The sequence below is a fragment of the Gallinula chloropus genome (assembly GCF_964237585.1).
Source record: "Gallinula chloropus genome assembly, chromosome: 8".
In the NCBI taxonomy this organism is placed as follows: domain Eukaryota; kingdom Metazoa; phylum Chordata; class Aves; order Gruiformes; family Rallidae; genus Gallinula; species Gallinula chloropus.
In genome coordinates, this window is record NC_140093.1 from 186,192 (window position 1) to 209,768 (window position 23,577).

Here is a 23,577-nt window from a genome sequence, read left to right on the forward strand (position 1 = left end):
TGCTGTGGAAATTTCTACATACCATTCCCAGTGGGATTAGTGTTTAGGAAATTCAGTCACTGATCTGAACCACCGTGCCAAGCACTATAAATACCTACTGAAAAGTAGAACCTCATCCATGAATGTGAAGGGTACCGACTGAAAAGCAGCCTGCATCTGATGTGAGTGATTTTGAAGCCTGTGGAACTGCCCCTGTTGGGCACTCAAAGCCCCGTCAAGAACAGATTCTGAACTAGATGCACCCTTTTATTTCTAACCCTCCTCTAAAATTCAGTATACAAGTATTTCAGCTCAGGATTTGGCTTTGATTTACTTCCACTGACAACCTGAGGTAAAAAACTTGCTGTACACTGCCCTGATTTATGGTACTTCCTTTGATTTTTAATTAGAGCGAATGTAACAGATGTCAACACAAGCTCAGGAATCAGTATGAACAGGAAAACCCCAGTGTCCTATTCTTACCTCTTGGCCATTTCCGAATTGCTATAAACAGACTGACCCAAAGGCAGCTGTGGTGTGAGTACCACGCACACAGCAAGTGCTAGTTTTACCATGGGGGATGACACACTGCAGTACTCCCTAACCCTCTGGATTTTACTCTGGTCTCTTCTTCAGATACCTACTTTCATGATACAATTTGCTACTGTCCACCAAATCATGTAACGTAACCAGCACCTTTTACTGAATATATCCAACCTGTTTAGAGAAAGGTAGAAAAAGGACTGAGGTTGGTTACCTCAGCAACAGCCTAAGTCTTTATTATAAATCTGAGACAAAAATAAATATGTATAATGCCTTACAGCTTTGGGTGACTGCTGGCAGCCAAATGTTTACTGTTTTCTTCGTATATGAAGAGGCAGGACTGATGAACCACGCTGCACATGAATAATCATGAAAACATGAGACCAACTTAAAGATTAACCTGAACAAGAGTGTGGTCTGTGGTTTTTAAGCCCCCCCATTTGACATAGTCTTGTGATCTTAGGCCTTAGAGAGTAAGTGGAGAGCACACTGCGAAGCCTGACAGCAGAATCTGAGCTGCCTTTCTTGAAGCAAAAACTACTCTGGGAGACAAATCAGTAAAAGGTGGCTCTCCTCTCTCTTTTGCACTTTCACCAGACAGATGACATCCAGTACTCACCAAGATTCGGCTGAGACATGGCCATGGGCCTCTGTGGTACAGGTGTGGACGTAGCTGTAGGGTGGTGGCTCATGTGGTTCAGCGGTTGGTTCATGGCTTTTCGAGGATCTTGCCATGTTGTGATTTTTTCAATGTGACTGAGAAAGAAAAGAGAAAACAAAAGCTTAACACAGAATACACAAGTACGCTATATACACGGTTAGGCAGCATCTCATGGAACTCCTGTTGACTTTTCTTATCCCACATTTTTCTACCCTCCTCCTCTCTTCCTAATCCACTTGAAATTATCTATCATCTTGTCATTTATTTTTTTCTTCCCATCTCCTGTCCCTGCCATTCTACCTTCGTATGCACTACTGTTGAACAATTACTTCTACTTGAACAGTTGATGAATGCCATTATGACACTGAAAATCTGATATTTATACTCATCTTCCAGAGTATTTATTTGTCCAGAAGTTGTTTACTCTTGTCCGACCAGCCTTTTTCTGCATACACAAATACATGGCTATTCTTCATTCTGTGATACGTGGTCATTTAACTGAGTTTTGAAAAGACAACTGTTTGCCTTGCCAAATCCAACTGCTTTCTTCCTTACTGCACCATGAAAACTAGTTTGTCTGTATGTCTCCAAGGGTATCAGAATACATTCTCACTACCCAAGGGAGCAGATTATGTCCCCATGACTCTTGTAATCACCCATTTCTCTGCAAAGGCACTAACAGTTTTTATTGCACTGTAGTCAAACATTTCTACCACTCTGGTACAGAAACCCTCAGGTACCTGTACTACCATGAGAACGATGGAGTAACCCATACATCTGCATGAGATTTTACAATTGGGTAATTGCAGAGAGTGGTCTCTGTAAAAGGTATTTTGCCACAGAACACAGTGGTGAGGGAACAGTAGTTTTGGTGCAACTGAATGTTTACACTGAAATGCATGTTTTGAAAGACACTTATCAGGACAAGGGTTTTAAGGATCAGCATGTAATTCTATTTTAAACAAGAAAACAAGAAGGAACTGTCTGAAAGCAATCAATAGCCTGGTATCTATCTAGGCACTGCCTGCTCCACATCCAGCTTTTGCCCAGCTGACTCAGCAGGCTGCCGACCACTGCCTGGCCTTGGGTGCGTTTTCCTCCATTAGCTGGTTTTTGCTAGAAAACCTTAAGAGGGAAGTCTTTAAGAGAACATGAAAAGAAGAATAAAAACATAAATATCTTGTGTCGAAAACCATTCCAGTAGAGCTTTTCACATCATCTCTGCTGAGCTCAAGTCTCAAACTCATCATCACTACGTTCACCCACATTGTTAGCACTGCCATGAACCTGTGACCACCCTGCTCCTCCAGGCTGAGCTATCACCAGGGCTGTTTCACAAGCAAGTCTGTCTGTGCTGATGCTAACGCTAACGTGTCCAAGCTCTTTACAGGAAGTCTCTGGTATTACCAAAGTAATGTAAATTATATGCAGGAGAAAAAAACCCAAGGCACACAACGTCAACCTTTCTTTTAAAGAATGGCAACCCCCAACACTTTATTTAGTCCATTGCCATCATCTTCTCTTAATATTTTACACGTAGCGTAGAGTTCCGAGGCTGTAACTGAAGATCACACTTTCACTTCGGTGCTTGTCTAGATCTCAGCCTCCAGCTGCTGAGCCGCTTCCCTTCCTCACAGCTTGCAGGTGTCTGTGTGACACCGTTCACAAGGGAACCTCCCACCTTCGCTTCTCCCCTGCATCAGAACACTTTCTGTCTCACACAATAAACCTTTGTCATTCTTCAGCTTTTCTTCTTTTGACTCTTACTTTAAGGTCAAGAACTCCTGTACCCAGTTCAGTTGAGTGATCTTTTACCAAAATGAAGAAACTAAAGACAGGGCTGTACCCTTAAGCTGGGCAGTGTTTCTGCTAAATCCTACTTGTGCCTAAATGAAATGAAAAGCGTTTTACTTCCAGTTCAATTTTGTGGCTTTTCTAGCACTGTAATTCAAATAAAGAGGCTACTCTTAATCAAAGCTGTGAATCTTGGAACACCAACATGTGAAAGAGAAGATTTTTCCCCAAATAGTGAGAAACGTGCTTTTAAGCATGAGCTGTGGTGATTAAATAAATACAACTTTGCTTTTTAACTTATAAAAATGGTAAAATTTAAGCAAAAAGGTTTAAAATTAAATCAGGCTTTTTTCCTACAATGTTCATCTCTAAAAAACTGAAAGCACAAACTCCAGTTAGGAAAAGTTAAAGCAGGAGTTGCAGTATTTATGAAGTCAGCTGCTTTAAGCAATCTGTAACTTGTGTGACTGTGAGGTTACCAGAAGAGAGTTCTGCTGCTCTGGTCTGGAGGAAGCATCATCAAGAGACTCTCAGATGTCCCATTCAGGGATGCATTGAGGAGAAAGTGCCTTCACCTCTGGGAAAAACAGAACTAAGAAACCCCTGTAAAGATACAGTGTAGACAGAAGCAAAATTAACCTGCTATTCTTTGCAAAACAGGTCAGCAAGTAGTAAAAGTAGACATTGCTCAAAGTATGGGATTTGTCATTTCAGCTTCAACCCCGAAACACTGAATTTACCAGAAGTTTTACTAGAGATGCCAATGGAAAGCTGGTCAGACCCTTTTAATTTTGCACAGATTCACAGCATTGCAAGTACTTAGGAGAGAGCAAGGTTGCAGGAATGTTTGGTTGCAGTTGGCAGTCTATTACAACTACTACAGACTATTTTGTGTTGCACTTTCAATCCAGGGTCACCAAGTATACTTTATTGAAACTGTAAAAAAATTTAAATCCTATAGTGCTCAGGTAAAAATTCATCACAATATTCCTCAGCAGTACAGTTTATATAGTGCTGACAGCAAAATCACGTCCAAATAATGACTTTGGAAATAAAACTTTTTAAGAACAGTGGTATGTTAATATTGTCCTCAAATGTCCTTTAAAAGCCAGGGAGTCAAGCAATGGTTACTCTTTTAGAAACACATTTGGCGTAACACTCCCTGTTGAAACACTTGGCTTCTGACCATCAAATTAGGATGAAATGAGCTGTAGTTCTATAAAGGAGCTTTTCACCACGCTGTACCACGGGACAATTCTCCGTCCCTTTCATGTTTTGGGGGTTTGTTGTTTTGGATTTTTTTTTTAAATGTACCCACTTAAAATGTCCTGCCTCCAAAGGAGTAGAAGGAAGAGCTCTGCCATTTGCTTTTCCATCAGCATCATGAGCCTCTTCTCACATATATGTCCCATAAGAAAAGACAAAATTGTTCTGCAAATCGCTGTGCAAAGCAAACCAGTCATGAAATTGTAGCTGAAAACGAGTACTACTTGTATTCACTATCTCTTTTACCCTTTTAATACAGAGAACAACCTGTCCCTTAGTTCCCTGTGAGAAGCAGGGCAATGACAACCATTTAGCAATCCTTTTTAACTTACAGAAGAAATGAAAAAAGCTGATAAAAAAAACTTTAAGGGTCAAAGATGTTTTAAAAATACAAGCATTTAAAACAAAACAAATAAGCCTTAAGAATTTTCTGTGTAGAACACGGTAGCTTCTCAGTAGCCAGAGCCAGGAGTGGCCTTGCTTACCCTTCTTGGTGCCATCCTGGCAGTGTACAAGCATTTCTTCATTAAAAAACAGGCAGACAGAGTGTCTGAAACAGAACCCTCAAATATGGCATTGATATTATGATTCAAGATCAAGTAATAGCTGGTTGTTACTAGAATTTATTACGATGACCAGTGAGCTGGTTTGGTTTTATCCAGTTACTACAGAAAAGGCTGATGAACATTAGGCAATGCTTATTTAACAACTAGATAGAACTGAAAACTCCCTATGCCCTAAAATCACTTAAAATGACCACTAAGATTCTAAAATAAAGGACTTGGTCTCAGGACAGAGAAGCTAACCTCCTTCTCTGGTTTATGTAAATCCCTCCTTTGTTTCCACATAGGTGTTGAAAAGGTTATGTTAAACCCTTGCAGGAACAGAACCCCCTCATTCTACTGGGAGGGTACTGGATTTATACTGGGGCAACAGATTTTTCATTTATAAATGAGAATAAAAGAAAACGTAACAGTGACAGAAATCTGCCCCTTCTGAGGTTCCTACAGCCTCCTGGGTATCAGAACCGACAAAAGCCAATTCAGAACAGCCTTGTTTTTGTAAGGCCAGTGCCCTTGCTGGACTCCCATCCAAGCAGCTGCCGGTTCATGAGGAGGGGAGAGGTGCTTCAGAGCCAGGCAGAATGGCCATGTAAAATTTCACTGCAATGAAAACCTGAGATGTGTTTCCGCACACAAGAAAGAAAAACACTATGGAGAGAACCCCTAAATATCCTTATCTGGGACTTATCAATCCATCTGTTCCTCAGTTTATTATGCCCATAACTACTAATCTCAGGAGGATGTTCTTCCCTGGCATCTATCACACAGCCTACAGCAATGCGACAGAAACCAAAGCTTCATACAAAGGCAAATGTAACACTGGCCAGAAGCCTTGCCTGTGCTGCTGACCTCGACTGCATGGGTGACCCACCTGAAGTCAGTACAGTTTTTAATTCTCCCAACACCTTCTCACTGGCACCGGACAAAGATCCCGGACCACCGAGTTAAACCCCTGACAGAGTGTCTCCTCACACACTGACCTGCATGCTGGTTTTACCCTCCTCATCACTGGAACTGTATTGCTTTCACACTATACAGAAAGATAACCTGGTTCACTAAATCTGTCAAATTTAATACTTGACAAAATCACCTTTCATTCGGTCCTAAAATCTATATTCTCTTTCTGTAAATTGTAAGAAGTTTCCACTTCCCTTAAGAAAATAACTACTTTTCTACAATTGTTAGTTTGTGCTTTTATTTTTTGCATAATTTTCCACAAATGATAAAACATTTCTGCTTTCAAAAGTTTTTCTTAAAAGAGCTCCAAAGTTATGCAAATAACATTTTTCAATTTCCCTTGTAGTTTTTACTTTCCTTTTTCCACTAAAACACGGAGGAAAAGAAAACAGGAGATGGAACAGTAACACAGTTTTTGTTTAAAAATGTACATGAAGAAAAGTGCTGAACACATTTAAGTATGCTTTCTGTAACAACCAAAGAAGCAGATGAAACTCAATGCCAGAACAATTCTGAAAAAGACTAATTTTAGGAGTGCTCTAAAGCTCTAAATTTTCTGTGCCATTTTCTGTTCATCATCTACATGCACTATCCAAAGAGACTTTAGGAGAGAATTAGAGAAACGGTTCTTTGCTATAAAGTTTGAAGGTGTCTCCATTACACCTCTGCAACTCCAAAGAGGAGGAGCCCCAAACTTTGAAGATATCTTGCCTAATCTATAATATTGAAGCTTCACTGTGAGTAGAGAGAACTGCTATGTAGAAACACAATGAACTTCTAAGACCTATTTTCAGAAGATTCTTACTTGAGGAATGTTCACACACATGACAGAATGGCTCCAAAATGCATACTCAAACTTGGTCAAGTTTTTTGGAAGCAGTCTTTGCATTTCTTATCGCTATAAAGCCTAGATTCACAGCAGGCCACTTCTCAACAAGGTCTTCATTCATAAATAAGCAGGGTAGGAAAGAAGTGATTAATTTCAACTTCCATCTCTGCTGTATCACAGATGGAACTGATGTCTTCACAGGCACGGGAAGTTTTGAAAATAAGACTTTCAAGAATACTTAGCTGGGGGCTAATACTGTTCCCACTGAAACCAAGTAAGTTAAATATTTACAACTCAAATGAGTTACAACAAGTATCTGCCAAATATGACACAGAACATGCTATTACACGTGCCCCCAAAGTGCCCAAATCATGCATTCACACCCATGAAGTCCCACAGTGCACAAACTCATCAAAGGGTAAATCGGACCCTGAGGGTGGCCCCTGATCAGAAAAAAAAATTAAAGCAAAGTTCTGCTCTGAACAACCTGGTATTTGACTGGGAGTTTCTGGTTCCGTTTCACCTGTTGTACCTTAGGCGTTTGTGAAACGCTTCCTGTTTGGGTGTCTGCTTCCCACTTTCAGATGCCAGTGTTCTTCAGAATTGGAGCTAGTGCGTGTGCTGGATCTTGTAACTGCAAGGCTCTAATCCCTGACTTCCACTGCAGACGTGCCAAGACCGCTCAGTTAGTTTAAATTAGCAAGCAGCAGCATGAAGTGTGCTAATTCTCCTTCTCACTCCAACAAAAACGAATCTCCCTGCATTCCATTGTCAAACTTTGGGGGTTTTTTAGCATTAGGAAATTCACATCTACTCATCTGAAAAGGTTTAAGAGGAGTTGAGGAGGAAGAAGGGATCTGAAATACATTATTCCATAAGCACACTCTCACCTGAAATAACACGGGGTTTGGCTAATGCTGCAGTACTCGTACGGGGCCTTGTACGGGGCCCTGTGCGGGGCTGCGCCCTGCAGACTGAGGTAGTGGATTTTGTGACTGAGCCACATCAAAGTAAAGCAGCTTCAGGGCAAGGGGGAAGCTGATGACTCATCAGCACCAACAGCCCTCATCTTCTGACTCATTAACTGCTCCAAACAGGACCACTGGCTCACCCTGCCTTGGAGAATGTCCAGCCTTCGGCCCTACCACCATTGCTAAACATTGGGAAATCTGTTTACATCTCTGCAAGCAGAGCCAAACCATTGCCCAACCTTTTCTCTCTGCTCCTTGTAAACACGAAAGAGACAAAAAGGAAGCCTGTCTCCAGTAAGAGTCCGCTCGCAGGGCTTTGATGCTGCATGACGTGGCAGATAGGCTTCCATACAGATGGAAAGGTTTTTAAGCTTAAGACAATTGCCTCGGGGCCAGAGGACCCCGCAGTGTTGGGTGAGCTTGCTCCCCATGCTGCAGAGCAGTTCCTGGTAAAGCCACAGCCGGCACCGAGCCACCCAGCACTGCAGTAACCATCACCAGCAAATGAGAAACCTGGTATCACCCTCAGGTGAAAACACGCTGGTATAAAGCAGCGTATTGACACAAACAAGAGATGCTCCCAGGGACAGCTGCCCCCTCCAGCCCTGCCTGCGGCCTCAGGCCCGCTCTCAAGCAGGGCTCCCTCTCCCGGGGCCAGGTGGGTGTCCTCCCGAGGAGGCGACAGGCATTCTGTCCCTCGCTGATCCTGATGGACGCAACCACCAGTACCCCAAGTCAGCTGGCCAAGGGTTCTTGAGATCATGACCCGCATGAGCAGCCCAGTTCAGCACAGCCCCAGCACGCCTGATGACTACGAGTGGAAATAGCACAGGGAAAATCCACACAACCTCAGTCAGTTCTGCACCTCGCTTGTTCCCATCCTCTGCTGCCTCCTCACTTCAGTTACTACAACTGGTTTAGGGAGTGGACAGAAATGCAAATCACTGAACTGATCCAGATTAAAACCAGACCTAATCAAAATAATGATTAACATATTGGATCAATTTAACATAATTTAAGGGTTGGTACAAAGTCGGAGTGGTTGGTCAAGTCAGGAACCGTACAGATCTCCTCACAGACTGTCACCTCGGAGCCTGCAGTTCACTTCAAGTGAAATTCACTCTGAGCCTTGGCATTTTTTCATGTCACAGTTATTCCTGGACAGTGGAGTTCTAGGGCTCTGAAAAGGACTGCAAAGAAACTGAAACCAACTTGCTGATTTTTCATGGTGATGTAGATGGAACCAACATTTTGAAAAGCCAATCTAGCCAAACTACCAGCTAAACTACATAGTACATAAAAGTTTTCAAACACAAAATGATCTCAAGTGGAAGGTGAAGACAGATTCTTTTAAAAACAGATTTCTTGAGGACTATTTCATTAGCCTCACAGACTTGTTCATCTGTTAAAGTCTAGTACCATCAACTTCTTAAAAATATAAGCTGTTACTCTTTTTTTTAAGTGACCTTATGTCTTGCAGTCACAGGTGAGCAAAAGATAAGATATGAATTCAATGGAAATGATTTTTGGCTTTAGAGACAATTACCCTATGGGCATGTGTCCAATTCCTGATGAAATTACTGCAGTTTGTCCTGAGCTAACAGACAAAAAAAATAGAATAAGGGCCACAAAACAAAACAAGATAACAGCCAACAGTATAGTAAAGTATTACTATACTGCATCTTTGATATCGTGCAAGTGAATATGCACAGAAGGAAAGACCACAGATTCTTTGACATTGAACAGGGAATTCAAAACCCACCACTAGAATCACAGAATCAATCACAGAATTACAGAATCATTACGGTTGGAAAACCCCTCCAAGATCACCTAGTCCAACCGTCCCCCTACCACCTATATTACTCACTACCCCGTGTCCCTAAGTACCTCATCCAACCCTTCCTTAAACACCCCAAGGGACGGTGTGACTCCACACCGAAGAAGGGCTGGAAACGCTCCTTTCAGCGGCCCCCTGCAGCCACAGCAGCTTCCACAGCCAGACAGCTGGGTGAGCCTCAGCCTGTTGCCTGCCCAGTTGTGGTCTACTGATTTCTAACAGAGGAGGGGAAGAAGTAAAAGATACTGGAAATCTACAGCAGTATTTTTACTTTATACCGAAACAAGACATCAGTGCAGACAAACACTATTAGACTTTCATTAGGAGTACCGCTTCCGTCTCCAAAATGGAAGATATTTGCCTATTTTTAGGGCATTCTCAAAGCACGTGTTGGCACTTAGCACCAAGCTACTGTAGCTGGTTCCCAGTCCCAGCTGCTGTGAAGCACTCAGGGTGGCTGCTATAGATATCCTTGAAACAACTGGTGGTAGGCAGCCAGAACAGGTGCTAAGTATTCTTTTCTAACTTCAGCATTTTAATTATCTGCTGACATTATTCACTGCTAATCAGAAAAGCAAAAACGTTTGCCTTACTCAGAGCCAACATGTCAATAGTGTTTTGCAAAAAAGTCTTTTGCACAGTATGAAGAGAAAATACCTGTTAGGCTGATGAGCTTAAAGCTATCGATTGCATTTACACTATTCAATAGTAGGAAAGAGTAAGATTTGATCTTTCGTTATAGCCCTAAATGGCACAAACACACATAAAGCCCAGTATCTCTCAATCACTTCTCCTTTGGAAGTACAGAAATTAATAACTAACATTCAATAGTTCAACTATTCATTACCCTAGGAGGTTCAAGTGACCATCTACAGTACTTCAACCCGCAGGCCTGGCTAATAAAATTCACGGCACTTGCTCTTTCAGACACTGATAATGCGTCATGAAAATTTCATGAAGCTTTAACAAGGGAGACACGATGTAATTATTAAACTGATTGAACCAGGGACTGCAGGTTCATCGCAATTTCTAATCTTGAAGCTGGAGCATTACATAAGTATTTGAATATTTATTACCCTATGCTAAGTACTAATTAAAATAACTTCTTCAGTGAAAAGAGTTGCTCTTTTCCTGAACCAGTTCCAGCATTATTTAGTACAGTGAAGAGAACTTTAAGAATGTCCTGCTAAGCTTCCCTGTAACTGACTGATTCCATTGTCAGCATATGCAGGGACTTAAAAACATTAAACTAGTTACACCAATGGAAACAGAACACCCTTTGAGCTCTACTGACAACTTAACCTTTAGAATTTGGACAAAATCCCAATTCTTGAAAGAAAGAAAGGACACTGAATGAAACTATTCTATAGAACACTGCTATGGGATTTTTTAATGTATGGACTGCATAATGCCATCGATGCATTTGTTTACTTGATGAGTGCCTGGAGCGCTCCTATTTAAAGAGACACATTACTGAGTCTTTTAAAACCATGTTCATTTCGTTTGGGGGAAAAATTTAATAACCTTAAGAAAAAAATGTATTCCTTTGTGAGACACATATGATATTTTCAGAGTCATGAAGTTTCAGAAATTGTTAAAGGTACAGAGATAAAAATGACTAAGTGTCCTCCACACGAGCTTGAGGGCTGTGCTCAGGTTTTGTTGTGAATGCCTCTATTTACCAGGAGAAAATCCATGCCACAAGTGACCATATTTACAAACAATCTGGGTTTACATACATGAAGTATAAAATGGTGCTGTCTTCTTAGAAGAAAGAGAGAAGCAGGCCAACCAAATGCCAAGCTGGCATTCCCAGAGAAACTGTTATTAACTTAACATGTTCTGCATTCCAACAAAAATAAACAAACAAACAATAAACTCCATTCAGCTACACTGAATCCCCTTACAGAGAAATAAGCAAAATCCTCCCCAGGCAAGAACAGATAGTGAGAAGAGACAAACAGCCTAAAACAAAACAGGCCACAGAATCCCTACAGAGTCACAGAGCAGCTTTCCTCTCAAGCAGGGCTGTATTCTCCCCACACATCTCCTCTGCATCTTGATCTCCATTTCACGCCCTGCTTTCTTGGCCTGTTAGAACAATCACTGTTGATGTTTCCAGAGCTGTGTGTTAAAAAATGGAATTTTTTTTCTAGTACCAGTGCCCTTTTTATCAGAGAATTAATAGGGTTGAACTCACTGTCATGCTGCCAGTGAAACTCTGGTATTTGTGCTGTTTAACTAACTGTCACTGACTGTTTTCTCTTGAAAATAACTTGTCAGGCTGCAGATCATTACCACACATTCAAGGATGCTTCTATAAAAGGTTTTTGCTGCAGAAATAAATTGGTTTGTACTCCAAAAGCAGGCACATCTGCAATCCTGCCTACCTTCGAGCTGTGGTATCACAGAGGAAATAGTGCTTTCTTACAAAGACAACAGAATAGTGCTACCAGAGTCTCTCGGATTTCTTCCCACAAAGGCAGAGCAGCTGCTCCTAACTTTTTCCTACAACAATCTTTCTCTTTCCAGTTCTGCCTGGTCAGAGTTTCCAAACGATAAGATGAAATGGTTGAGGAATATATTTCCCAAGCATACAATCATCCTTCACTGGAAACTGAGCACTCTGGCTCCAAATACACACACTGGTGCAAGGCGTCCCTGGTACCACAACCCGGGTTCAGAGATCACTCTCACCACCTCAGCTTTCAGGTCAGGACATTTATTAAGCTTAAAAAAAAAAGTCAAAACGGCTTCTGCTCTCCGAACTTTACAGGCAGCAATCTTTATATCCTAATACAAATGCCAGTGGCTACAGCACAACAGCCATGCAGATCCAAAGTAGTCCCTAAAACATTTTTTGCCTTTTCTCAAAGCCCCAAATCTCTGATTCTTCAGATCAAGATAGATTTACATCTTGTCATTAAGACTTTAACTGGTTTTCTCCCATGATTTAGTTACAAGGTAAGAAATTAAAAATAATGCCTAAGCAACAAGCTTCCTTCATTTTATCACAGATATAACTATTTGGGTGAATAAAATGACTTTGGATGTATATTTATCTACCACAATAATGTCTACGAGGTAGCAATAACTATTTTCAATTTCAAACCCCTTAAATCTCTCAGTATTTTAGAAAATAACTTCTTATTGAAAAATTGTCAGAAGCCACTTTGTGATCATTAACTGTGATGACAGTCTATCAACTTGCCAGTGGTGCCAGGCATCACACTTCTGCAGGTGTATTTCATGAAAGCAGCAGACTCTAAGGGCAGCTCACAGCCACATTACAAGGCTGCGTGCTGCTGTGGAAGCAATCTGGTACTGATTTCACTGGCAGTGATACTTGCACAAGGAGTAGGGAATCGCTTAGAGGGATAAGGCAGTAGCTGTGCTTCGTGCTGCCTATCTAACTGCCACACTCCAGTTTTGGGTCCCTGCTCTTCTTTTGGTGTGACACAGTGTAGAACAAGAAGCATTCTTTGAAACCAATGCACCTGAAGTTAAATAAACACCTCTGAATTTAATTTGCAATATGTAGTATGTATGTGAGGATGTGGACATGCGGTTACTTCGAAGAGTTGTACTGCCTAAGCATCGAGAACCCTGCCCTCCCATGCCTGGGTCCATACTAACCAGCCTGCCAGTCGGCACCAACCACACACAGCACACTCTTGCGAACACCTGAACATCCACAAGATGCACACGTATATAAAAGCAGCCAACCAAACAGCTTTTCCCCAGCCCTACAAACCCACAGATTTTAGGTCTTACTCATCAGTGAAAAAAGGTCAGGCTGGACAGTATGGGCAGAGGAGGAGAGTAACAGAATGCCTTTGACATTTCCTCCAGAAAATAACCTCAATGGGAGAAAAATCTGCTGCACTTAAACTGACACTGAGATGCCTGTCAGCTTGAAAGGCCTGGAACCCATCTTACTTCACCAGTTTGTACCACTTTTCTCACTGGTGACAATACTAAGGACAAAGGACTATTAGGGATAAACATAATTTTGAGCAGGCAGAGGGTAGAACAGAATGTTGCCCCTCTTCCCAAGTCCCTCCTCCTCGTAAGGTGAGGGAACGAAAAGCAATCAACCGGATTCCACTGATGTGTGCTCAGAAAATGGAGCAGAGCTCCTTTCTCTTGCCTGTGAGATGAGGAAGAATGTGCAGTACAAATAACCGCAGTAATCACCGGGGCTCAGAGCGCCGGCCTCGTACAATCGCAAACCACTGTGTATCCAGGAAATCCTGCCAGACACTCACTGCTTGCAATGGCTGGGAAAGGAGATCGTTTGCCATGAAAAACAGATGAAAAGCAGGATCTGGTTAAAAGACCAAGTCTTTGCCCAAACAAAACCTTTCCAAAATAAAGAAACAATGTCTGGTAGCTGACAGCTGACCTCGGCCGAGGCAGGGTGACAGGGGAAGGGTGACAGGGGAAGGGTGACAGGGGAAGGGTGACAGCTCTGCACTGGTGCTCTCTAGATGCAGTCTGAGAGTTTTCAAATGAGGCCAGAATTTGAAATAAGATTTATCTGAATGTAAGGAACTGCTGTCAGCTCTGACACTAGAGCAATATCCCAATCGAACACTGTGTCTGAAAGGAAATCTGCCTTTCAGAGTGTGAGAGCCAGTGTCGATGAGCAAGACTTCCCTTGGGCTGAGAATAATGCACAGAAACACCAGACATTGAACAGCATGGGTGCATCTCACCGACCTGCAGTGGGGGTGCACTGGTCAATTGGAAGTTGGAGTCCACATTCCTTTGGGGATTACTGGTAGAAGTTTGAGAAGCTGTGCACATTACATTATTAGCAGTTCAGACACAGGTCCTAAGCCTATTTATTCAGTAATGCAAAAGAGAGTGACTGATCAGGAAGTGTTTAAACCAACACATTACACTTGGCTAACAAATACAATTTCAGGGCAGAGGGCAGAGAAAGAGTCTTGCTATTCTCAGAAAAGGTGTGGCTTTTAAAATACTAGAATACCATAGCTACAAAAATGCTGACATTCATTGGAAGAAAAACCCCATGGAAATGGCAGTGTCATAGAATGCTGTAGAACTTCCTGATAAACCACTTAAAAGCTGGTATCTAAAATCTAGTCTTTAAATTCTAGTTGGAATGGAGTATTTTAGACCAGCTTCTTACCTGGACAACAGTCTCCTTGTGTTTCAACTGGAAACACAACTTTTTATTAAAGAAATGTGGTATTATTTCACAGAAACACGGAACCTCTTGATGCCGTCGCTCAGCCCCAGCCAGCAGCTGAGCACCAGCCTCCCACAGGAGGAGAACCGGAGAACACCTGAGCTGGGAGGGACCCAGGAGGAGCAAGTCCAGCTCCTGACTCCGCACAGGGCGACCCGAAAGTTAAATCAGATACCTGCACGTTGTGCAAATGCTTCTTGAACGGCGGGTTTGGGGCCATGACTGCGTCCCTGGGGAGCTTGTTCCAGTGTTTGAACACCCTCTCAGAAAGGAGGTTTGTCCCTTTTTCCGGAGCTGCACCTCTACACCACCCCCAGGGACCAGCACTGGCTTGGCTGGCCCCAGGAGGGAGCTGCGGGCAGCGGCAGGGCACCACATCAAGCTGCCCAAACCTCGTACCTCACCTGCTCCTCCAAGTCATGCCCCCTACTCCTTTCACCACTTGACCTCCTTTACAATCTCACACTGTAAGTATTTTCAACAGACTGTGTCTCGTTGATTTTACAGCCTTAAAATGTGTTGCAGTCTTTACAAAAAGAAGAGGCAAAGAATTTGTAATATCCAAATTCAGTGACATAGTAAATGAAAATGAACCCTTGACCAAAACCAAACTACTTGGAGGCAAAAGAAACCTTGGTAGAATGCAAATTAAGATGATCTGCAAGGAGCTCTGCCATCTTAATGAAGATCTGTGATGTTTATTGGCACACTGTGTTCAGAGGAGAGAAATAAAGTAGTCCTATTTAGAAATGTATCTGGTAAAATTTAACCATACATTGGCACTTCCAGAATTTGCCATAATGAAAGTAAACAGATTATTACCTTACTGTTTCCAGTTCAGCTTCTGTTCAGCCAAAACAAAAATCACAGTCTTTTCCCTGGGTATAACGGAATCCTGACTGGAGATATAAACCAGATATCTGCCCCTAACGCGACGGCTAAACACTGATGACATTACTGTCCTTAGCACAGAAAGCTTTGTGCGGCTGTCTGTGCTCTTGCATACAGCAAAGCCAGAGCAGGGAAGAGAATGGAGCTATTCCCTCGTCTCCACAGGCAGCCTCTGCACCAGGGGTCATGCCAGACCAAGGGGAGTAGGAGGACACTTCAACGCCTGGCTGCTCATCAGGCCCTTATCTCCATTCCTAAAACCAGCAGCTGGAGGAAACTGAGTAGCAGCTTAAGAGGAAGAACGAAGTCACTTGAGAGGCAGCCAGTAGGTCGCTGCCAATTGAACCACCAAAAAGGAGGGGAAAATTGTTTTCTGCGCTTCACTTTTGAAATCTGCGCTTGTCTCACTCAGGTACTGGACTCAGCTGACTGTACATACTTTATTTCTTACTCGCCAGTGTATCTTCCCCTACCAGGGATATCACTGTGCTCTTGTTTCCATTAAAGTCAGCATCAGTACCTAATGCAAATTCCAGTTGGACAGACCCCATAACACGATCTTAGGTCCCGATTCGCTGACATACAGGGTATAAATAAAACCAGCCAAGCACGAGAGATAAAACAGAATTGCTGGTTTTTTTCTCATGGCAACTCATTGCTTTCTGCTGCCACAAACTGCTGATCCCAGGCAAGTGCGAAGCCATCAATCTTCTATGGACCTTCCAGGCTGTAAGACATGAGGTCAATAAATGACCCGGGACAAATAACAACTTAGTATTTCAACATGATTACTGTTCCCCCCAAGCTCTTCTGTATGCTCTCTGGAAACACCACTACAATACTCTGAAAGTATAAACATGCTAGGCAGACACAGACAGACAAACCCCCCAACAATGCACCCTGTATCTCTTATAGATATCTTCTTCATTGCACTCTGTATTTCTTACAGGTATCTTATTCAAAACCAGACAAGTGTACGCTTTTCTACCAAAAATGAACACACATTGAAAAAACTGAAACAAAGCAGAGTTTTCTTCATATTCAGTGTGAAGTGCACATTACATGTAACACATTCTTCTGGGAGCCCCTAGACTTAACAGTTCTACAGGTCATCTGATTACAGAACTTGGCTTTGAAAGACTCGGCATAAAAACCCAGCACTGTTTTGTGTCTGTAATTTGCAAGGCAGTTTAGTCACCCACAATTAAACATTATCTTAATTTAGGAATGTTTAAGTACACGGTTGCCTGACTGTGCCCACAAATCAGACAGATCATCAATTCCTTTTCTACTAGAGACACACTTGGAGCCTCAAAGCCAGAAGCAAACTACAGGTCCAGCCACTGTTTCGCAGGCAATCTCCCATTACTAGGAAAAGGACCAGGAAAGGCCATCACAGGGCTGGCACAGCTTGTCAAAGGGCACTGCTGCCTTCAGAACGGGTTCGGCCATGTGCAGTGAGGCAGGAGAAGACACAGAAGGAGATGAAGCACCTAGATGTTCTTCATTAACAGTCAACTTTTCATCCTGTGTAGTGAGTGAGGCAACAAGCCAGGGAAACAAAATGCAGGACCCTAAGTAAAGACCACTGTAGCTGTCAAAATAAAAGGATCAAAATAAAGGTTTCAGGGAAATAACAACTGGACCTATTAGTGCAGCAGGAGGCTTCCCAGAAGAAATTAGGTTAATGGGCCTGGTTACCATAAACACGAATGACAAGGGGCTGGGGAGGGCAGAACAGAGAAGAGGGATGAGTACTCATAATTGTTCAGGCTCTATAACTGCTTGCAAGCTAGACATGAGTTTCAAGTCCCCCAACCTTTATTCATGCAGAATGCCTCTCTGGCTTCTGCTCCTGAAGAAGTGAGTTGCCAGCTGTCCAGTTTGTGAAAAAGGCTTAACAGGCCCACACACATCTTCAAAGTGTAACGGGGTGAGGAGCGTGAAGAGCCACTCACTGCACCTTGCAGCAAGGGAAGGGAAACCTCAGTGAGCTCTGCCCAGCCATGGCAGGCACTCCCCGCTGCCGTGCTTCACTGCAGGCAGGCAGCTTGCTAGCCCCTGAGCACTGCCTCTGTGGATGGGATCGTCTGCGTGCCTCACTGAGGGGCACCAACCAGCTTTAAGGACTGATACTAGAAGGGGCATCCAGCCAAAAACCCCAGCAAGTGAAAGGTGTCTTTGGCAGAAAGACACACACTTTGAATTTCAGTCCAACCATGGGGCTACAACTCTGTGGTCACAGAAATAATGGTGGTTGTTCCCAGAGACGTTTCCAAAGGACATAATTCTCCTAGCAAGGATTTTCTCTCTGTATTCTGTATGAGAGCAATCCCTTTCTTTTTGGCACCTGTGATGGACCCAAACCCAAGACTCTCCTACATACTCAGCTGCCTGTTCAGTTCCTCAATTAAACCCATTCCACATTCCCACCTGGAACCAGCAGAAAGGAGCAGGGGGGCTGAGGGGAGGAGCAGGGCCAAACTCCAGCAGCAAACCACTTTGGGGAGAGTATTCTCCAGCAGGTATGGAAATCAACTCGTTACCCCCTAATAAGGCTTACTTTGTTTGTGGCCAGCTGTATGAACAGTTTCTGATGACTACTTACACTTCTCTTTCATCTTTCTACAAAGCAAAATCCCCTCCAGATAGGGATCAGCTGCTTTCTCGCAGGTGCCAAATACCCTGGACTTCAATCTAACACTCCAACTGATTCCAGGCAGTATTTTGCTTATTGAGAGCCAAAACCACCAACTCTTATTTACCTATTAAACATGTTTAATATTTGTATTAAGAAGATATTCTAGACATAGTGATTCAACTGAACCCTCCTGTCTTACATCCACTGAAGCAAATGACAAAACATCCACAGTAGAATTACACAAATCTTACCAAAATGGCTGTTATTTATCCACTTCCAATAGAGACATTTCCCAAATCTTCATTAACGGTTCTTTCACTAGCTAAAAGCTACCAGTGAACAGTGGTGTGGCTTTTAACAAGATGGACGAGTGAGTTAAACAAAAAGTGTCACAATTCAATACTGCATTGATCAGCAATCAAACAAGAAATCTTCTGAGTTGCAAATTAGTGAGCCCTTCAGAATTTTCTTGTAAAGATGCACATAAGGTATTGTAAAAATGTAAGAAGTGCCTCAACTGAGAAAATCCCACATTCTCTCAAGAAAAGCTGCATTTATATTCATTTACATCACCAGCACAGTCCCCAACACTGCAAGAACTGCAGACGCCACTTTGTATTTCAGCAGAGATGCGTTTAACCCCCCTGCAAACCTCAGCTAGGAATCTGTACTCCCTTCAAACACTCGGTAAGTGGAGAGCTCAGGTCATGAGCAGTGACTGAAGTGGGCAGGCATCTCTGAAAAGGGATCTTCTTTCACTCCCCCCCATTTCAGGCGTTTACACTCAAATATTCTCCGTGGATACATCTTTCCCACTGACACAGAAAAAGGCATTATTTGCACTGCAGCCGTTCCATTTTTTACTAACCTCAAGAAAAACATTCTGAAGGCTCTTGTAACAAGGGCATTATTCAACAGCAAAAAGAACCTGGGCTCTGCATGCATATGATCAGGCCATTTATCAACTCTGGATTTAAATTTTTGTTCCTTTTTATGGCATAATTAGCCTTGATATCTGAGGCTTGACCTCACACAGGAAAGAAAGCCAAACCAGCTGTGTGAACTGAAGAACAAATATGCAGTCCTCCCTTATGTTTAAAGTGATCATCATCTTGCTTTAGATTGTTTTAAGTAGAGAAGCATTAAGTGAAAGTAGAATTAGCTTAATAATGATAACATATTTAGGACTAAAACACGATCTAGCAATCACAACAATGACTAATGTCATGTCAACAAAACCAGCTGCTATGTTGATCTCACCAAGATGCCATGAAATATAAAGAAAAAGGCAACTCTCCAAATTACTAAGTAAAAACAATGAATCACATCCCCTGATTCCAGTGACAGTTCTATAAAGATCCTTAACTCGGGCACAGTGATCAATAACAATCCACTCACCGAGCACTTCCCAGTTAAATACCTCTGGGACTCAGGCATGTCCAGATCCCAGTTAGCATTAAAGTTTCCTGGCTTACCAAGAACCAGAAAGGAGCATGGGTACAGAACCCAGCAGTGTCTGACCATCATGCAGTGATGGACTAGAATGGAACGCCCATCAGCTAGCTTCAGTCCTGTTTCAAACCCTGGAAACCAGTATGCTGAAATATATTAGAAATTATTTCACATTGGACCAATAGTGCATTACAAAATATATTGAAAGACACTTTATACACCAACTAACACTTATTTAAAATATTTGCTATTCATTTTCATTAAAATGTTGTGGATTTTTTTAATTCCAAACATAGAAATTTAAGTCAAAACTCTTTGTATCAAACAGTTACAAACTATGGCATACATTTGAATTGTTTTGTGTAATGAATCTGGGGGGGCTGTGAACTAAGCTCACTGCTCCACAGTTGGGTATAAATCCCCAGCTTCACCCAGCACTACCTCATAGGGAGAGACCAGCTACAAGGGGTCAGGCTAATTTCTGGTGCTTCTGCACTGCAAGTGCTCTTTAAATACAGTCAAGATGATCTTTCCACAGAGCATTTTATTTATCTGCAGAAGCAAAACCTGAACTCTGCGTATTTTCAATACAGCTACTTCACTACAGTTTCTAGGGAGTTCATCTCATACCTGCCAGAGGGCAAAAGCATGAGAATAACAGAAGTTTGGTAACTTTTTGTAAGGGTGCATTCCTGTTAGATTTCTAAGCTTCTTTCCACCGTCATGGGTAGTAAAACACGAGGGCTGAATCTTTAACAGTCTTTGTGTAAAAGCAATTGTGTTTCACCAGCACACACACCACTGGCTGCACCCCGGGGAACAAGAGCAGTGGTGATGTACAGGAGGCCAGCGACACACCGCAAGGGAAGTACAAGACCAGCAGCAGTGATACGCCAAAGTACCGACACCTCAGCACTTGGTAACTGCTCAGGATTGTGTGTACTTATAGCCACCATCCCACTGCAGTGGTTACTGCCTATGTGGTTTTTATCCCCCCACTGTCACTCCAGTGCCATCATTCTGCTTCTGGAAGGTGCAGAACGTGGGTATTTCCCATGTACAGGAAGGCCTCAGCAACAGATTTACATGCAAAATGGGAAAGCATTTGCCTTTAGGATTAAGCATTTCTATAGCAAAACCTGCCACGAGTAGTGACTTGATTAGTAGTATCCAGGGCTTTTTCAGCCCACTGAAATGAATTGGAATGTTTTATCCAATAATCATGCAATTCCATTTCCAAAAAATCTCAATCTCATCCAGGCCAGAAAGAACTTTCAACTCAACTTTCCCCACGTGGTGATTTCTGCTGCTCTGGAAAGCAGGTGGTTATAGTCACAATCTGCACCAGCCACGGTGCAGCGCGGTACTGGACGCTGTGACAGGTAACACAGGGGTGGGTGCACACTGGCTGCTTTCAGAACGCATGCTGCTCTGCTGAAGCTGCTTTAATTTGGAGGTTTTGTATGTGCAGGTAGTTTTTGGTTTTTGACAAGCTTCAAGCTTATCTTAAACTGCTCTTCACACGGGCTTCTGATAATATTATAATGCTGTAATATCCCCCAGTGCCTAACAAGACTTACTTCCAGTTGGCTTTATACATTTATAAATTCAATTCTAAGTAGTAGTATGCATTTCTTTTTTTCAGGCTGTCTTCTTTACAGTTTCCTGTTTTTCCTAGAAAAATGAATCAGTCATTTGTTTCTCCAAGATAAAAAAAGACTACTGAAAATATTGTTCTAGTGGAGGCCATCCGGGCAGAAAAGGAAACGTTTGTGAGACAATATCCTCAACAAAAGGCTTTCAGTAAAGCAAACCAGACAGCACCCCAAAACTACTCAAAGAAATGCAAACATATGTCTGCATCTACAGGAAAAGTAGCACAAAATGGAAACTAACATTGCTCCTGTGTCTTAATTGCATCCCCATTTGTTTTATATGCGAGGCTATGCTTCTCTTTCACATTTCAATGGAATATGTCTCTTTTACAAGAAAGACCTGGGGTAACTGCTAAAAACCAGCATGTCAAGACCTCAAAGTTTAATGGATGCTCTGAGCAGTGTTTGACTATAAACATACTGCATCAAATATTGGAATCAATCACGATGCCTTAAGTTCTGCCACTTACTTGAACAACAACAACAAAAATGAACACAAGAGTCTCCACATTACAATCTGCCGGGTCTCTAAAACATGTGGTGTTTTTTAAAAAGCAGACCATCAGGCATGGATAGGAATATTCCTTCTACCTAGCACAACCCCAGGCCATGCAAGAGCTGCTTCCTGGAATGTACAGCGCCTGAAACCACTTCTGGTGCCACAGCCTGTCCGTACCCTTCTGTGCTGCAACACAAGATGGTGACGAACCACAGCAGCATGAAACTTCCCCCAAGTATTTGGCAATGAAATGTCATGGCAAGTCTGTTTCTGTCAATTCACAATAAATGGTAGATCTAGCTGCTGATATAATTAAACAGAATTTCAGGAACGCCCCATCCCTGGCAGGGTTCAAGGTCAGGCTGGATGGGGCTCTGAGCAACTTGGGCTGGTGGAGGGTGTCCCTGCCCATGGCAAGGGAGTGCTGGGGAGGGAGCTTTCAAGTCCTTTCTTACCCAAACAAGTCTGGGGTTCCCTGAATCAAAGTCAGATCATCCCTCTGTCCTCAGAGGAGGTCTACCATGGGAAGAAAATAAACATCATGATATGAATCATTCAGTCACTGCAAGCTTGCTTAAAATTGTGTTTCTCCATAGATCTTCTTATATTCATAAGAAGTCCAAAATAATTAATTCTGTTTAAAGCAAAATCAGGTAATTAGTCAATTAGAGCATGTTTTCCAATGGTGTACTTCTTAATGTACTATTTACTTATTTAATAAACATAGGAAAATGACCAAGCATTTCGTGAAACTCACTTTTTGGTGGCCTTAAGTAACTACATTAATTACAGTTGTTCCATCAAAACAAGTAGCTTGCCTATCCTAAAATAAGAACGCTGCTCTCACAAAGAGAGGCTGTGAAGAAGAAACTGTAAGTTTGGTGTCTGTATACTTGCTCCATGTGTGCTCTCTAGGGGCACTCCTGACTTTCATGTCATCTTCTCTTGGACAGGGAACCAAAATACAATCACAGTCACTGGCTACCAACTGAGAGGCAAACCGTTCTCTTAATAGTGCAAAGGGGAACACTGAAAACAAAATCCCACACCGGAGTCACTAGGGTTCTCCATGCTTACTCGGGATCTGCTTGGTTTGGAGCATGGGTCGTGCGTTCCTTCTTGAGTAAGGACACAAGAGAAAACCCATCAGTTCTAGATTAAACTCCTGTGACGCTGTTTTCTCTTTGGGAGGACAAGAGATGCAATCATTTCCACTGAACTTCCACTGACATTGAAAGACACAGTCTCACCACCCCGAGCTCCACGCACGAACAGAGTGCTGACTCACGCCTCAGTGTCCCCAGCAGCTCGGGCACCTGCACGCCACTGGCTCTGCCATCCGGGAGGCCTGCACACCAATGCAGGCAGTCAGGCTGCCTGATCTACCGGCCTGTCTCATCGCTGGACCCGAAAGGAGAGGTGGCAGCGGGACGCTCATGCTGCGGTTCAGCGTGTCTCCAGCAGGACTGCAAGCTGAACAGAGAGCCGTCAGGCGCTGGGATCCCCACGACTGCCAGGCACTGCGGCCTTCCCAAGCCACGGCACCACCGCAGACAAACCCTGACAGGCAGCCAGGCACGTCTTCCAAACCCTGTGTTTCACACCTTTACAAGGCAGGGAGGTTGGAGTGCTCTGCCTCTGGATTCCGTCTTGAGAATGCTTCATTAAATACTTCCTACCCACAGGAGCAATCTCTGTTAAGTATGATTTGTGAGATCAAGCTTCTCATGTGCAACAAATAAAATCAGCGCAACAATCGCCCATTGTATTTTGCAGAGCATCTTTTCCAAGAGATGTTTCACTGTACCAGATTATCTAATA

At 42.8% G+C, this 23,577-nt stretch overlaps 1 protein-coding gene across 1 annotated transcript in view; it reads right to left on the reverse strand.

Annotated features, from left to right (window-relative positions):
- Positions 1-23,577, reverse strand: part of WWTR1 (WW domain containing transcription regulator 1) — a gene marked incomplete at both ends in the record, with an annotated part of 54,717 nt that overhangs the window by 19,184 nt on the left and 11,956 nt on the right. Inside the window, one exon of the mRNA XM_084267377.1 lies at positions 1,142-1,278. Within this exon, the coding sequence (XP_084123503.1) occupies positions 1,142-1,278 (137 nt within the window). The remainder of the gene's footprint in view (positions 1-1,141; positions 1,279-23,577) is intronic.